Here is a 16,802-nt window from a genome sequence, read left to right as displayed (position 1 = left end):
GTCGTGCACTCACACACACAGAGGCACATTCAGTTATAGATGTGGTCGGTCTCATCACACACAAAATTAGGTACAACTACACAATTTTATGAGCAAGAGCGGTATCACAATTATTACTAAGTTAATAATATTATTATTAAGCTAACAGTGTTTGTTATTGCACTAGTAGTGTTCAGTGCTGGAGAGCTACACTGCATCATAGAGAAGGGTTGGGCAGAACCATGCAAGTAGGATGTTCCTGATGAGTGTTTGCCAGATGTAGTTATGGTATTGTCTGGTAAGAAAGAAAAGGTGGCTGCTGATGGGTGTATACAGTATGTGGTGTGTATGCGCATAATTGTATGAACATGATGTGTGTGCGGCGCCCCCCCCCCACTTGGTTAATGGTGTGAATTAGTTTCTTTGTCGACAGTTTTGAACCCCACAGTCGTTTCAGTGTGTGGATGGATGAGGCCTGCAGGAATGACGGAGTTGGTTAAATCGAGCATAAGAACATTGTAAAAGAGAGGTAACTGTACAATTATGTGCATGTCAAGCCCAGCCGACCAGTGGAGAAAAATAATCGTAGTGTCAAAAAGATAACTTTTAAGGTGTTTAGGTAGTATGTGTCTCAAGATTGTGAAAGGCAGTGGAAAAAATGTGCAAAGAAAATGGTGAAAGTGCAAAGTATTTACAAAAATATGTACATAGATGAAAAAACAGGACTTCATTTACTGTGTATTAGGACTGACGCTACCTTTTTATAATGCAATCCCAACTTTTGCCATTCTCGCCAATTCCACCAACCTACCTAAGAAAAAACATAAATAAACAAAACAACACAAAACACATTATTCTGCTACTATCAGAATTCAAAACAAACAAAATAGCACAGTTACATAAACAAGATAACTGCTGCTGGTAGTGACATCATGGAAGTGTGCTGGCAATGATGCCTTAAAAGATGTCTGGTAACATGTGACTGCAAACGTGTTTGAATGCTTATGTTTTGTTGGAACCAGAAATGAATGCAATGGTCAGAGTGGATGCGTGTGCATGTACAGTACATGGTGCTGTGTGTGCGGTCGTGTGTCACCTGCACGCACACACACACACCCACAGTTGCACACATATTTTGGATGCTGTTTACCTCCTGGTGTTGCGCCAGGAGGATGTCGTCCCCTCTTTAACCTTATTTTTACTCGACTTGACATGCCTTGATGATGTCAGAGCTGTTAAGGAGGAACATAAATAAAGGGCAGTGACTACACCGCCTGCATGGAACAAATTAGACTGGCATGTTCCTCTGTGCAGCAACGCCTCAGTGCAGTTTGTATTTCTGCTCCTGTGTAAGTGACGGGTCCTTCGAGCATGAGCTCGGTTTAATAGCCAAAGTAAATAAGTAGATGCTGGGAGCAAGGACAAAATGGTTCATAGAGGACATGGCCTTTAAACAGCTTTGTCAAGCAAGCCTACCCAACTGCATGCCTGAAATAAGATGTATGTACAGGATGTGTATGTCTCTCTTTGATCAGTTTGTAGTGATATTAACGTTCCCTTTACGTACTACCTTCTTTGTTGTATCCTGCTTCAATATTTCCCCTTCAGGGTGTAGAAATTGAATTTGCACTCCTGTTGATTACCAGGAAACTACACATTAGACACAGGCAGATGAATCTGTCATATGAGGTTGAATTATTTATGCACATTTGTGTCTATGTGAAAATGAGGACACAATCAAGCACAATAGTTAAAAAAATAAAATACGGAAAGGAGAAATAACTTTTTCACTTTGAGGCACATTTCTTTCACCACTTCATCAGCAGTGTTTCAAAGACAATAGAGCAGGGCACAACGGATGTATGGGGATCTCTTTGTCAGGCTCAAGGAACAGTTATGTGACCTTAATTTGACTTGTCAGTAGAACATCCTCAATACAGGCTCAAAGTTGACACGTTTGTGGAGGCCTTCAGTGAGGACTTCATAAATCGGGTTAGGCAAAAGATTTGTGATTTAAGAGAGATCGGATACAGCTCCACAGCTGGGATAGGCTCCAGCATAGCCGCGACCCTAGTGAGGATAAGCGGCATAGAAAATGGATGGATGGATGGATGGATGGACCCAACTCCAAAGAAGCCATTGTGTAACAGCTGATTGGCAGGGATGGGTGACTTATTTGACATGGTGTTGACCTTCCACAGGAAGTCATTTGTCAAAAGCGCCCTGCAGTAGCTTCATTTTTACATCAGTGGCCGCAGCGGGGATTGGCAAAGTGTGGAATTGAGTGTTCGCTGTGCAGACGTCATGTTTTCAGTGGAGGAAATTAAATTATTGGACCACACAGGAACACAGTATGGCACACAGATGTGGAACATAGCTTTATATATTAACTGTTTTCCACCAGCTTAAATTGTGGAGCGTGGTTGCTTATAGCTTATGGAGTCTACAGCAATGTTGATGAGGAGCAGGTGCTGGGAGTTAATGATTCTCTTAGGGGATATTTCGACTTGAGTTATTAATACATTGAAGCTTGGTGTCTGTCTGGGGACACATGACCTCTTTTCTCTGGGTTTCTACTGTGGTGAAGTTGGGTCCTCTACAAAGAACACTTTTACTTAAACCACCTTGACACAAGCACAAATATTTCCCCAGCGGTAGTACGCTATGTTGCGTTTCAGAATATTGAATGATATTGCCAATAAAAATCATGTAAAAGCATAATTTGTGCTGTATTTCCCAGACTGTTTCCACAAAGTTGGGAGCACAGCGTTCTTTTGATAGGGAATGTGAGCCATAAAATCACATTCAAAAGTTCATTGTCAAACAAATGAAACAAATAAGTCAGAGAGATCCCACAATAGTGTGTTTGAATGTGGTGGCCAAAATCTATGCTGGAATTTTAAAAGTGCTTTTATATACCCTACAGAGATTACACCGTTTGGTGTGTCTGTAGCTTCACTGCCAATTAATTTGTCCATTCCTGTGTCACTTATCAAATATAATAGATGTCATATATCAAAACAATGGAACATTATTGAGTGTGGGAAGACACTAATGTCTATGTGAGCTACCGGGATAACATTATAGTCATATTTCCACAGAAATATGCTGACTGACTTCAGACTTTATTTAAAGATAATACTAGTCATGCCCGTTTGGTAGAGTGGACAGAAGGAAGCCATTCCTTTTGTAAAGGGAACATAGCACCCTGGCTGGGATTTGCCAAAAGGTACTTGAAGGACTCTGAAAAACAGAATTCTCTGGTCTGATGAGACAAAGATTGAAGTCATTTGCATAAATTCTAGGCATCATATTTGGAGAAAAACAGGCACCACTATTTTGCCTGGTCAATACCGTCCCTACAGTGAAGCGTGGTGGTAGAAGTTGTTTGGTGCATGGACTGCATGGAAGACTAGTCAGGATAGAGGGGAGGATGAATGCAGCAATGTACGGAGACATCGTGGTTGAAAATCTTCTCCGCAGTGCTCTTGTCCTCAGACTGGGTCGACAGTTCATCTTTCAGCAGGACAGCGGTCCTAGGCACCCAGCCAAGATCTCAAAGGAGTAGCGTCAGGACAACTCTGAATGTCCTCAAGGAGCCTAGCTGGAGGCCAGACTTGAGTCATGTGAAGAAACATCTCTTCCCATCTGACCTGATGAGGCTTTAGTGATGCAGCAAAGAAGAATGGGCGAAAGTGCTCAAAGATAAGTGTGCCAATCTGACTTATATAATGTATTTACTATGTCGCTTGTCGCTTGTTTGGCCGTTTGGCTCAGTAGGAGGCGGTTTAGCGTTTATAGTGACAACGGTCCGCCGAGTAAATACTTCCCCACACGAACGTTGCTTCACCCCATGATGACAGCATTTCATTCATCCTGTATGTCTCATCATGTATCAAAGTCTGCCGAGGCCCGCAACTTGGCTTATTTACGTTTACCATTTATATAAGTTGTTTTCTTATCATTGGAAGACTCTCGACCAGTATATAAAAAATATCGCCCAACTTTATTTTTATTTTATTAATTTTATATTTAAATACAACTACACAAAATTTTTGATTTATATTATAATTTATATATATTATTTCATATATATTTGTTTTTTTTAATTTTAAAAAGTTATGTTGTTCTTTTTGGGGTATTTTGTCAAGAATTTTGAGGGAAAAAATGAATTAAATACATTTTGGAAAAAGCCTATAACATAACAAAATATTAGAATGGCATCCAAGTACATACTTCATACAACTAAAATAATACTCGACTCGTCTTTTTAAAAATCTTTTTATCCATATTGATCTGGGTCTAACATGGTTTCACATACTTACTGTAACTTTATAGAGCTGGAACACCATTTTGTGAAAATTTGATGTTAATATTGGCAGTATGTTTTCCACATATCGTGGATTTATCAAGCTCTGTAGACAGCCAGTCGCACACAAACAGAGCTGTGCCAATGAAAACATAACCTTCTTGATGCAGGTAACAAAGGAGTTATAGTTGAAGTGGAACAGCAGTGGAGGGAAGGATGAGGTGGTAATGTGAAGACAAAAGTGCTGAAGCTTTCCCTCAGAGGCTCCAGCATGACGTGGTGCCGCTTACATTCCAGGCTTATTACTTGAAGATGTTTGCTTGTCATTGCCTTTCCTGTTCTCATGCTGGTAATATGGCCTCTCGCAGTGGTTGAGACGCTCGCATCCGTTTTCCACTGTGCTTAGCAGTTTCAGGAAATCTTTGTCAGTTCGTGAGAGAGGATATAAATCAATAAAGCAGACAAACATGACATTAGACACAACAGCTGGGATGGATAAAAAAGCATTCATGATTATGCCTGTATCCCTTTAGGGAATGACAGCCGTGACGTTAACAAGGTTTGGATGACTACACTGTGAGCCGGAACGTCACAAGTGTGAAGGGCATGATTAAGCCATGCATTAATCAATAATATCGCTATAATAAAGCACTATGGCGTCTTTAAAGAGCGAAATGAAGTGGACACAAATGATTTGAGTAGTTGATGCGGGTGGAAGCTGATGCTTGATTATTCACAGCAGTGGAATCCAGTCTGGCAGTCATGTTTTGGACTCTGATGGGAAATGAGAAGGTCAGAATAGGCCTTTTGTCTGTGTAGACACACACAATCACACACTTTAAACACACACAAAACCATTCTGAGGAAAGCTACTGAGAAAAAGCCAGTAGAGAGATGAGAGTGGAAGTACAATGTAATCTATGAATTATAAATACAAGTTGAGACTATGATTTCATTCAGTGAAGAGCCTGCAGCAACCCCACCACGCCTTTCTCTGTTTTCATCCTCGCCTTCATTTGCACTTTGCACTTTTTCAAAATGATCCCATCTTTTTCTTGTTCTTGCTGCAGGTGGAGGAGGAAAGCGGAAAGGAAGAAGCAAAAAATGGAAGGAGATCCTTCGCTTCCCCCACATAAGTCAGTGCACTGAGCTGGGCAACAGCATCGGTAGGGTTGATGTGTGTGTGTGTGTGTGTGTTCCTGTACGCTCCTTTAAAGGGACTGTATGCAGCTGGCAATTGGCTTCATGTTGTTTTATGGTGGCTGTACTGGGGTGTCCAAACTTTTGCCCCCCACAGCCGCTTATGGTCCAAAAATTTATATGTTGTTGTATTTAGGTTGAATTTTGATACAATATATATATTATACGATATATATCCCAATATTTTGTACACAAAGTGAGTTCAGACAAAATCAAAACCAGATATGCATGTCAAGTTCCATCCATCCAATTTCTATGCCACTTATTGGGGTCACGGGTATGCTGGAGCCTATCCCAGCTGACTTTGGGCAAGAGGCGGGGTACACCCTGGACTGATTTCCAGCCAATCACAGGGCACATATAGACAAACAACCATTAACACTCACATTCATACCTATGGACAATTTGGAGTCACCAATTAACCTAGCATTATTTGGAATGGGGTAGGAATCTGGAGTACCCGGAGAAAACCCACTCACGCACTGGGAGAACAAAACTCCACACAGAGATACCCAAGCAGAGAGATTCGAACCCAGATCTTCTCGATCTCCTGACTGTGTGGCCAACGTGGTAACCGCTCCGCAACCATGTGACTCTGGGCCATTCCTTTTTAAATAAATATAGAAAAAGTCAAACCTTTAGATAGGCTCAAATCCTCAGCTAATAACAAAATATAAAGGAGGTCCTGTATTGGTGCCCATATATTAACATTGTGATAGGTTGCTTTTCCTTTCATGAGGAACGCAACAGGAGCATGGCAGACATCGCACACATTCCTCATATCAGAGTTTTAAGGTCGTGAAAATGATTTTTTTAATGCTTTGGTTTTTAAGTACCCCATATTAGTAAGTTACTGCTTATTCCTTGCTAACTTCTTTCCGTCACGGTAGCCTGTTAGCTTCAACTGAGCCTGCGGGCTTCTGCTCCGCCCCTCCTCCTTTCTGCACGCAGGCATGAGGGAGATACAGCTCAAATCCAGTCTATCGATCGCAACGATATGGTTGGTTTTGATATTGTGCTTAAAGTAAATATTGATATTTAATAAATATCGATATATCGCCCAGCCCTACTACATATACAGTTTTTCAAGAAAATGCAGTTCAGCTTTGTGATATGTGTAAAAGTGTATTATTAGTATGAACTTTGGTGTTTGCTGGTTTTGGCCATTTTTGCTGTTTTTGTTTTGTTGTTGTTTTTTAAATTTATATTAATTAATAACTAATTAATATCACAACTTTAAAAAAGTCTTATTTCTGTAATATTTCACATTTGTGCTAATAAAAGGACTTTATTTTTCCTCAATATTACATTATTGTTGTAGAAACTAAACTCTTTGTCGTTATATTGCAACTTTTTTTCTCTTAATATTTTGGATTTATTCTTTTCTGGTCAAATTGTATTTTTAGAATGTGCTGCTAATTGTGCCTGGGCCCCACCTTGGACACCCCTGGGCTGCAGTTAAACTTTGTCAAATCGATTTCATTGGCTGACAACATACAGTACAGCCTACAGTACAGCAAGGGCACATGTTGCATGTAAGTGGCTTATGTACTCAAAGGACAGGATGTAATGTTTGCATTGCATTCAAACACAAGTGCCTTCTGGGCAGCTGGGAAAGCTGCTGCATACAGTCCTTTTAAGTGTCACTAAATTATATCTGTCTGCATTTTAACGTACCGTTTTTCTCTTAGTTGAGAAGGACTATGTCAGTATATGTGAGAAGCAACCTATTGGAAGGCAACTCTTCCGTCTTTACTGTGAGACCAGGCCCAAACTGCAACGCTGCATCCAGCTCCTGGACGCAATGGTACACGCATACATGCACACACACATAGAGTGGAGCTTCTTCTTAGTATAAACCCTCCCTGTCAAATCTGGGAAACAACAGCTTTCTTTTTTCCCATGTAATATTTAATCACTAAAATTCAGAAACAATTTTTTTGTAAAGATTTTGAATGTGTTTACTATAAAAAAATGAAGTTACACCCAGCAGCTGCCTAGCTCAAGAGTAGCAACAAGGGGGACCAAATGCAACACTTTGGGATTTTATTGGCATTCCTGACTAATTCTTTTGGGATGCAGTGACTTCCTGGAGTCTTGTCATCATCGAAAGGTTGCCTGGTAACCAACAGCAACTGCATATCATGTAACACTTCTTGTATTATACTCATCTATATTTTGGTGGACGACTTGCCATCAAATCGTTAAAGGGGACCTATTGTGCTTTTTCCAATTTTCTGACCTATAAATGTAGAATGTTGTATTCTCATGTTAAACAATGCCAAAGTTTCAGATGAGGTATGCGCATTTGGAAGTGAGCCCTGAAAGAAGTTTGGGATGGCTCTGAATGCTCGGTTTCAGAGGGCGTTCTAACACCGGCAATTTGTGATGTCACAGATTCCTGGGCTTCCAAATAGGGGCGCGCACCGGAGCCCAGATACACTCTCTGCCCTCCCCCAAGCTCTGCTCTCTGATCACGGTGTTAACAATTTATGGGAATGTAAGGGAAAGCGACATTTGTTTACAATTCCTAACGAGGAAAACATCAGGGTGAAGTGGTTGTGGTTCCTGATTCTTTACCAGCAAAAGCAAAATATTTTAATCTGTCAACTGCATTTCACACGGGACTGTTTTGTGAACACGGGCCACTATGTAGCTGTACTAGCCGACAATCTGGCTGAAGCCTGACAAATTTCCAACGTTACCAACGTTATTTTGTGTAAGTAATGGAAGGAAAGCGGTGTAGCATTAGAGAATGCGCATACAGGGAGCAGGGTGCAAATTAAAAGTTCACTGAGTCTGGGGTTGCTAATAGCCATTTCCTACCACAATTTTTTAAACACTTGTAGTCTTGCAGTAGAAAACGCTAAAATGCTAAAGCTACTTAACATTCAGAGACGTCTTGAAGTAACCTCTTTTCTTGAGAAACTTTAGACTGTCCAGTCTTTACATCCGGACTGGAGGTACATCAACCCGTATACTGTATATCAACGCCTATAATGTTGGTTTTGGCAGTTAGAACCCAATACTGGGAGTGCGACCAACCACAGCAAAGTGGGCATGCCTGGAGGCCGGCTGTGGGTGGAATAAATTAAAACAAAATGTTTTTGCAGGAAAAGATCCAAAAAAATACAGCTGGAATAGGTGCAGATTCTGGAAGATCAGGAAAGCTTGATATCGTGTGTAGCTGCTCTGCAGTAGTCCACAATACAATACAAAGGCCGAAAAATGAGCATTATAGGTCCCCTTTAGTTAATACAAAGGAGCTAAAATAAAAATATGTTGTTTACGCCACTATGTTACACTCACCCAACATCTTGGCTGTTTGCGTCGAGGTGGAATACCTCCTACATGACACGTTTAAGTCTTTATCTATGCCCAGAATATCTTTGCGGCCATGTGACCACACAGAAAGGGCAGCATTGTTTCCCACAACACACCATCCATTTCCAGCATATACACTCATATATCCCTTCTCTCTCTCACTGTTTAGCCACCATGAGAGTGACCCTCTTTAAATGCAGTCATACCAAACTTATGTTGTAGATGATTCTGCACAGGCCACAAGCACCTTGACTGTCAACAAAGAAGACCCGGGTGATTACAAACATGCTGATGTTGACCTTAAGCGACTAAAAAACTCAAATAATTATGCTTAGTACATTATTCTTATTGATCTGAGAAGGAAATTAGTGAGACGGTGACAAGGATTGTTTTGCTTTCTTTATATAGAGCAGTAAAGCTGTAAAAAAAAAACATGAGGAGAGAAAGGGAACGAAAGCTTTTCCAGTTTGTTTGACAGAGGAAGGAATGTGCTCAGGGGTTCCACGAGAAAGAGCGCGTGTATTTTGTGCATGCGTGCTGGATCCCCCACCAATGCTGCCCAAAGGTTAAAGGGGCACCTTTTCCATTTGGCCGAGTCCCTACAATGTAAATGAGTACACTGTAGAATGAAGTTGAGGTCAGGTTGAGGTATGATCTGGCCAAATGGTTGAGGTTACATGTCTTGGGATTATATAAGTTAGAGGAAATGAAAGCACTATCAGTCTTGTAATAATGTTCCGTGAAGTGTTTCTAATATAGTACGTTGATAATGTTGACAGTAAATGCTGCATACCAAATAATAATGAGTGCATACACATAGTATATACTGCACAAGTCGTATGTCCTTTCTGCCTTGTTCTGAAGTGTCGGTAACGCTGCTGCTTTTTAAAGCCTAAATCTCCAGGCTTATGTGTGTATGTACTGTATGTATACGTGTGTGTGTGTGTGTGTGTGTGTGTGTTTTATAGTGGAAAGCTGGTGACGCTGGTGTGACACACTGTGACACTCCAGGACCTCGAGGAATCCTGCCGTGTTTTCTGTGCGGTTGCCAGGCAACACAGGGCCTTGTTGGGGGGAAAAAAGGCACAGATAGAAAGAGTCAAGCTAGTGTGCAGCCTGGGTTTCTTGTTGTCCTCCATCTTTTTTTTTTGTGTGAAAGTTAAAAGTGTTCCCTCTGAAATGCGTCACGGTGCTTTTCATGTCTTTGTGACATCCAATATGGGCAGCGTTTAACAGTCATACCTGTCGGTGTGAATGGCGACATATGTTCACACACATAGTCAAGCGCACCATATGTTTATGTGAGAGTGACAGTAACACATTTAGTGAGTTACAGTTTGTGGAATAACTAAGCATCAGCTACTCCACCACAGTTTTGAAAGGAGATAAAAGCATTGGCTGATTCTAGGATCTTGAAAGTGTTGAAGAGGTAGCCATTTTAACATTTATATGTATTCATATACAGTATGTACCGTGAACTGTAGTCATCTTTCTATTTTTAAGGCTTTTTGCCTCTCAGACATACAGACACTATTATTCGTACCCGTCCATTGTCATTCAAAATGACAAAAGTCACTTCGTAATAATTATACTTTTGTTTAGGGGTGCACGCATATTGGTCCGACATGATGTATTATGGCATTATATTATTATATATATATATATATATATATATATATATTATATATTATTATATTATATATATTATTATGCAGTAGGTGGGGAATGTGAACAAATCGAGGGCTCCTTTTCAGTGACATGCTACAAACAGCCTGTTGTAACTTCCCCCTGACCTCACTTGTTAATAAACTGCTGCGGTGGAGGGAGAGGAAGTGATGTCGCAGCATTCTTGACGAATAATAGGCTGCATTTAACCACGAAACAGCATGGTTTATTAATTAGTATATTTTAGAAAAACTATGACAGAGAGAAGCCAAGAAATTCACAGAGCAAAGTATATTCTGTAGCTTTTTTCTTTCAAGTATCGGACAATACTTGCTTTAAAACGTAGATCACCTGCGCCGATCAGGCAATTGTTTTGAGCCTACCATGTTGCTACTCTGTTGAATAATCCTGGACCAGCATATTTAGTTGTATTTCAAATTTGTAATCAGTTGTTTTTTTAACCAAGAGATTGGTGATGTTGGATGATAGAATATTAATTATATTGTGTCATACAGGAGGATTATGAGGTGACGCCTGATGAAAAAAGAAAAAGCAGAGGGGACCAGATTATCAAGACTTTTCTTTCTAAACAAGTGAGTATATACTATTATAGATGCTCAATATTCTCAATATTCAACTCTTCCCTCAACGTTAGGTCAGGTGTAATGAATGAACACATTATCCTCCTTTTGCATGCATTTCACAAATAAACACTGTTTGTGCAAATTAGATAAATACTGCAATATACAATGTAGGTTATAAAAAAAGTGACCAACATTTTATCTCAGCAAAAGTTTCTACAATTAAGACACAAATATTGTCACAAATTCACAAATAAGAATCCAATTGGAGCAGAAGGGCAAAATCTCTGGCAATGCTGGCAATGATACTATTTGGATTTGGAAAGCTGCAAACACCCGTACAAGAAAAAAGTGCAGATTATGAAACTCTGGACTAATACAGTCACTGAAATGATAAAGTGGGCTCATTCAGCATGTCACGCATGTGAGCAGCATCAACAAAACATATTAGATTGGAAGTATTCAGTGAATAGTTTGCATGTTCTCCTCGTGCATGCATGGGTTTTCTCCGAGGACTCCAGTTTCTTCCCATATTCCAAAAATATGTTAATGGTTAGGTTAATTGGCGACTCCAAATGGTCCATAGGCATGAATGGGAGTGTGAATGGCTGTTTGTCTATATGTGCCCCGTGATTGGCTGGCGATATGGCTATGGGATAGGCTCCAGCACCCCCGCGACCCTCGTGAGGATAAGCGGGAGAAAATGAATGAGTGTGTGCTTTAATAAAGACTGATGTATATGCTTCCATGCTGTCTTGTAGTCACTTCAACGAGTCGACATAGTGGAGGTCTTTGCAGATCAGTGCAGAGAGAACCTGGAGCTCAGTCCATGTAAGGAGATCTTCAGCAACTGCCGCAAGTGAGTGACCTCTCCATCTTTACTTCCTTTTACCTGGGTTTTCCTCACCCTCTCACCCAATGCCTACGTGTAGTGTAATTGTTATTTGCTGACTTGTTACTGTATTGTATTTTTGTTACTAGGGCCGTCCACGATTACCTGAGCGGCGCTCCATTCGCAGACTTTGAGAATAGCATGTACTTTGACCGCTTCCTGCAATGGAAGATGCTGGAGAGGTCAGTAGCATCTAGCATTTACATACTCACAAAAGTCACAGCTTTTTCAGTGGGCAAAATCTCAATCTAAGAGTAAACTTCACTTGATTGGTTTTTAATTTTTTTTCCACATAAAACCACAATATATACAGTAATTTACATAAAATAGTTATGGTGCTGTGTGTTCTACATTGGCTATTCTATCCAAAAACGGAAGTCATCTCCACTTACCCCTCAGCAGTTGTATACTCATCATCAAACATGCAGAGTCAGCATTAAGATTGCTGACGTTACATATAGAACTATTGATCACCATTCAGGACGGTAACCGTACAAAACCAATCTTATCCACGAATCTTTTCTATCACAAAGATCTGAAAGTGAGCCACTTAGTATTTAAAAAAACGTGAAAAATAAAAGGAAGTGAACATTTGTAACTTATAACTGATGGAATAATTAAAAAAAGGGTATGTGCCAGAATCAGAAGGCCGGGCTTTTTAGACATCAGTTAATCAGCCAGAAAATGTAATCGATGCACCCATAATCAACAGAATTATACAGGGTGAAATTCTAGTAATACATCAGATCCATGCTTTTCGTGGGGTGGGGCTTACAATCCGAGATCACCAGAGAATGGCAAAAAATGTTTGGAATTGATACACCCATGAAAATATTTCACAACCAGACAAAAACAATCCTATTTTCAATTAGGAAAGTAATATAATATTACATTAATATTACATTAATATTATTTATTTAATAAAAATATTTTGTGCAAATATCTGCATCTTTGCGGAAATATAAATGCAGAAGGACCCACAGTATACAGCCATCATTGTAAAAAAAACAAAACAAATGGTGTCAAGTAGGGGTGTCACAAAATCTCACATTATTAAAACGTACCAAGATTTCTCTTTAAAAAAATGTCTCGTCAGCACTTGCCCTGATATGATAATAAATAAATGAAATAATCACTCAATAAATGAAAATGAACATAATAATTCTAATTGATATACTGTCATGCGCATTGTATTCCTCATCTTTCACCTCCAAACTGACAGGAGAAAAGTTCCCTGTGCATTAGTTTCAGCACTTTGGCATGTTTGTTCAATAGAACAGCGGCATGAATGGAGTGAACCCTTTTGTCTCGGCGGGTGGAGGTGGGGTCGGTAGCAAACGCACCAGGTGCAGAAGAGTGTAACGTATTAGAAATTTGTAGATTTATATAGTTTGCAATATATTTGTTCATTGTACTTTTCTCAAAAGTAATGTTAAAGTAATTTTAAAAAATCTGGTCTTGTCTCATTGTCATAGACCCAATCTCGTGTATCGGGTTTCTCGTGATACTACTACTAATAAGGCTTTTGTACTGTAGTTGAAATAAGGTGGTCAGCATTATACAGAGTAATATTCTTTTACAGACAAAGTATAACATACAACAAGCAGTTTTAGAAGGCAAGAGCTAATATGTGGAAACCTGGACTTGTGGAGGGTTCTCGGAGGAGTTGATCACTCTTGGCACGAACATCTCTGATATCAGATGGAGCCAGAAGTAAACAGCAGGCTCTCAGAGCATCCTTGATAATATCCGTCTCTGGAAAGTAAAATTGCACACGAGAGGCCGCACCCTGTGCACAGGAAACAGACTCAGGATGGTATTGAGTTTTGGAGATAATATCTTTGCCCTAATCAATAATACTGCATATGAGCATGTATTAATGGCCTTTCCTGTGTCTGTGTTTTGTCAGGCAACCAATCACTAAAGATACTTTCAGACAGTACAGAGTGCTCGGGAAGGGAGGATTTGGAGAGGTGAGAGATACTACTTTGTGATATACTATGTGGGCACAAGTAATGGGGCACTCCAGGACATAAAAATTGACAAAAATAATGGCTTATAATTTTCTGGAGGGAATATCTGCAAGATTTGGTAGTGTAGCTGTCTGATTTTTTTCCCATTCATCCAGAAGAACAGAGGTAACTGATGGTGGGCATGAATGAGAGGGTCTGGTTCACAACATACAATCTAATTTAATCTGGTTTGTGCAGTAGGGCTTTCCCTAAACTGTTCCCACAATTGTCGAGATGTCTTGGTAACATGAATAATTAAAATAAAAATTCTGTGGGAACTAAGGGCTCGAGTACAAGTCCTGATTATAAGATAAAAATATGCTGATCGGTAGGTGTGCCAATACTAAATTACTCAATATTTGTCCATGTTGTGTACTGATGATACATTCACTATTGTGTTATTGTAAATAATGTGTGATGCTACCTGTTCATCTCAGGTATGCGCCTGCCAAGTTCGAGCAACAGGAAAGATGTATGCCTGCAAAAAGCTGGAGAAGAAGAGGATCAAGAAGAGGAAAGGAGAGTCAATGGCACTCAATGAAAAGCAGATCCTAGAGAAAGTTAACAGTAGATTTGTTGTGAGTAAACACTTCAAATCATCAGTGCATCATTTCTCAAATGGTAATCCACAAAGGGTGAATCGAGGTAACTGGACTCTTAAAGGGGACCTATTATGTGAATTTCTGACCCTTTGTATTGATTTGGGGACTCCTATAGAGCAGCTGCACACAATAACCAGCACAGAAAACTTTCTAGAGCTTCCAGAATCTGCACCAATTCCAGCTGTATTTCCTTGAATTTGTGATTCCCACCGAAACGGTCTGTTTTAATTTATTCCACCCATGACCCGCCTCCGGGCAAGCCCACTCTGCTGTGATTGGTCACACTGCCAAAGACTTTCTCATATAGTGGCTATAGGAGTTGATAATAAATTAACAAAGTCCTTGGAGAGCTAGTTGAAAAGTGGTACATTGGTAGTGGAAATCTGGTCTTTACACGTTCCATCGGTGAGCACTGTGGTTCTCTCCACCTCCGTGGATGCACAACGTGTCTGACATTAATGAGACACTCTCTCCAAGAGTGCTGCTTCTGGCTTCAGCAACAGTTTGTCGCATATTTCACATTCATGTTCACAAAAACAATATTAAATGCAGTTGACAGATTTTTTTTCTCTTGCTGGGAATCACCAACTTCAGTAAGTTCTGCCTGAGCTTGTTTTATAAACAGCGAAGTAGAGCTTGCAGGAAGGCAGAGAGCGTATCGCTCCTACAGCCACCCCAATAAGGAAGCCCGCTCCTCTGTGACATCACAAAAGAACAGTTGCAACAGTTCATTACCATGGCAACGCGACTTCAATCAGGCTTTTATTCCAGCGACAGGGCGAGAGAGAGGATGACAGCACCTAGCGATGTGTCTGCTCATGCGACAGTAATTATTGCAGGTTAATGTGGCTCAAAGACTGCCTCTACTCCCTCAAAATGAAGGCACGTTCGCCCACAAGCCAAAAGACTTGTACTTCGCTCATATCACTAGATGCCACAAGCCCAACACCGACAAAGAGCCACAAAAGTAGGAGTTGACAAAGTGCGGCCTAGGGGCCATCTGCGAAACATGGCTCATTTGTTATGGCATCACTGCAAAAATTAAATAAAATATATTTTTTTTAAAAACAGTAAAAATGGTAAGAGTAAGAAATGTTGATGCTAACAACCAATAACACAGTTTTAATGTACTTTAAAAACATTTCTACAAAACAAATAAATATATGATAAAGATATCATATATAGTTAACAGTGTCTGAGTTGTTTGCATGTTGGCCACACAGTCAGGAGATCCTCAAGACACGGGTTCGGTTTTCTCCGGGTGCTCCGCTTTCCTCCCACATTCCAAAAACATGCTAGTTTAATTGGCGACTCCAAATTGTCCATAGCTATGAATGTGAGTGTGAATGGTTGTTTGTCTATATGTGCCCTGTGATTGGCTGGCGACCAGTCCAGGGTGTACATCTTGCCCGAAGACAGCTGGGATAGGCTCCAGCACACTTGTGACCCTACTGAGGATAAGTGGCATAGAAAATTTTAAAAAGGGCCTTTTGTCAAAATAAAAAGGCCCTGTCTAAACAGGAAGAGGCGTTCCAACATTTCTCTCCAAGATTGTCTGATCCCACACGAGGAGTGACCATTAACGAGTTGTTTTGCACTAGTCAGGCAAATAAGCTATTGTTATCAGAGCGGCTGTTCACCAGCCACGCCGGGCAACAAACACAACAACAACAACCTGATTGTGACCACCCCCAGGGGACAAACCGTACCTAAAATTTTAGAACCGAAGAAGCCTTTGAATGAAAGGTGAAACGCCTTCAACGAACAAGAAGAGTCAATTTGCCTCGATTCAGCCTTTGCAGATAATTTTTCCTCCCGTTTTTCCTAATGTTTAACATACTCTCCTGGTCACTAGGTGAGCTTAGCGTATGCGTACGAGACCAAAGACGCTCTGTGTCTAGTGCTGACGATCATGAATGGAGGAGACCTCAAGTTCCACATTTACAATATGGGCACACCGGGTTTTGAGAAAGACAGGGTCCAGTTTTATGCTGCTCAGATCTGCTGTGGTCTCAGGCATCTCCACAGGGAATCTATTGTCTACAGGTATCAATCTCAACAATTTCACTCCTTTAATTCAACCACACTGATTCATTTGGAGTTTCAATCATTTTTGCAGAGATTTAAAGCCAGAGAACATTCTACTGGACGACAATGGTGAGTTTTGAAGCACATTTTTGGTTATGCTGCAGAATATGTACAATTTTAGGCCGGACAGCCAACAAAACCATTAATATA

At 40.3% G+C, this 16,802-nt stretch overlaps 1 protein-coding gene across 5 annotated transcripts in view; it reads left to right on the top strand.

Annotated features, from left to right (window-relative positions):
* Positions 1–16,802, top strand: part of grk5l (G protein-coupled receptor kinase 5 like) — a 34,237-nt gene that overhangs the window by 12,936 nt on the left and 4,499 nt on the right. For 3 of the 5 annotated variants that reach the window (XM_058070096.1, XM_058070097.1, XM_058070095.1), the window contains exons 2-10: positions 5,359–5,454; positions 7,180–7,295; positions 10,993–11,070; positions 11,820–11,917; positions 12,040–12,132; positions 13,860–13,923; positions 14,400–14,540; positions 16,420–16,610; positions 16,684–16,721. In XM_058070096.1, coding sequence (XP_057926079.1) covers positions 5,359–5,454; positions 7,180–7,295; positions 10,993–11,070; positions 11,820–11,917; positions 12,040–12,132; positions 13,860–13,923; positions 14,400–14,540; positions 16,420–16,610; positions 16,684–16,721 — 915 coding nt within the window. The remainder of the gene's footprint in view (positions 1–5,358; positions 5,455–7,179; positions 7,296–10,992; positions 11,071–11,819; positions 11,918–12,039; positions 12,133–13,859; positions 13,924–14,399; positions 14,541–16,419; positions 16,611–16,683; positions 16,722–16,802) is intronic. The other 2 variants (XM_058070098.1, XM_058070099.1) reach the window with 2 other exon arrangements.

Source organism: Doryrhamphus excisus, chromosome 4 (genome assembly GCF_030265055.1).
Source record: "Doryrhamphus excisus isolate RoL2022-K1 chromosome 4, RoL_Dexc_1.0, whole genome shotgun sequence".
Lineage (NCBI taxonomy): Eukaryota > Metazoa > Chordata > Actinopteri > Syngnathiformes > Syngnathidae > Doryrhamphus > Doryrhamphus excisus.
Note: the sequence above shows the minus strand (reverse complement) of the source record. Positions and strands in the feature narration are given on the sequence as shown.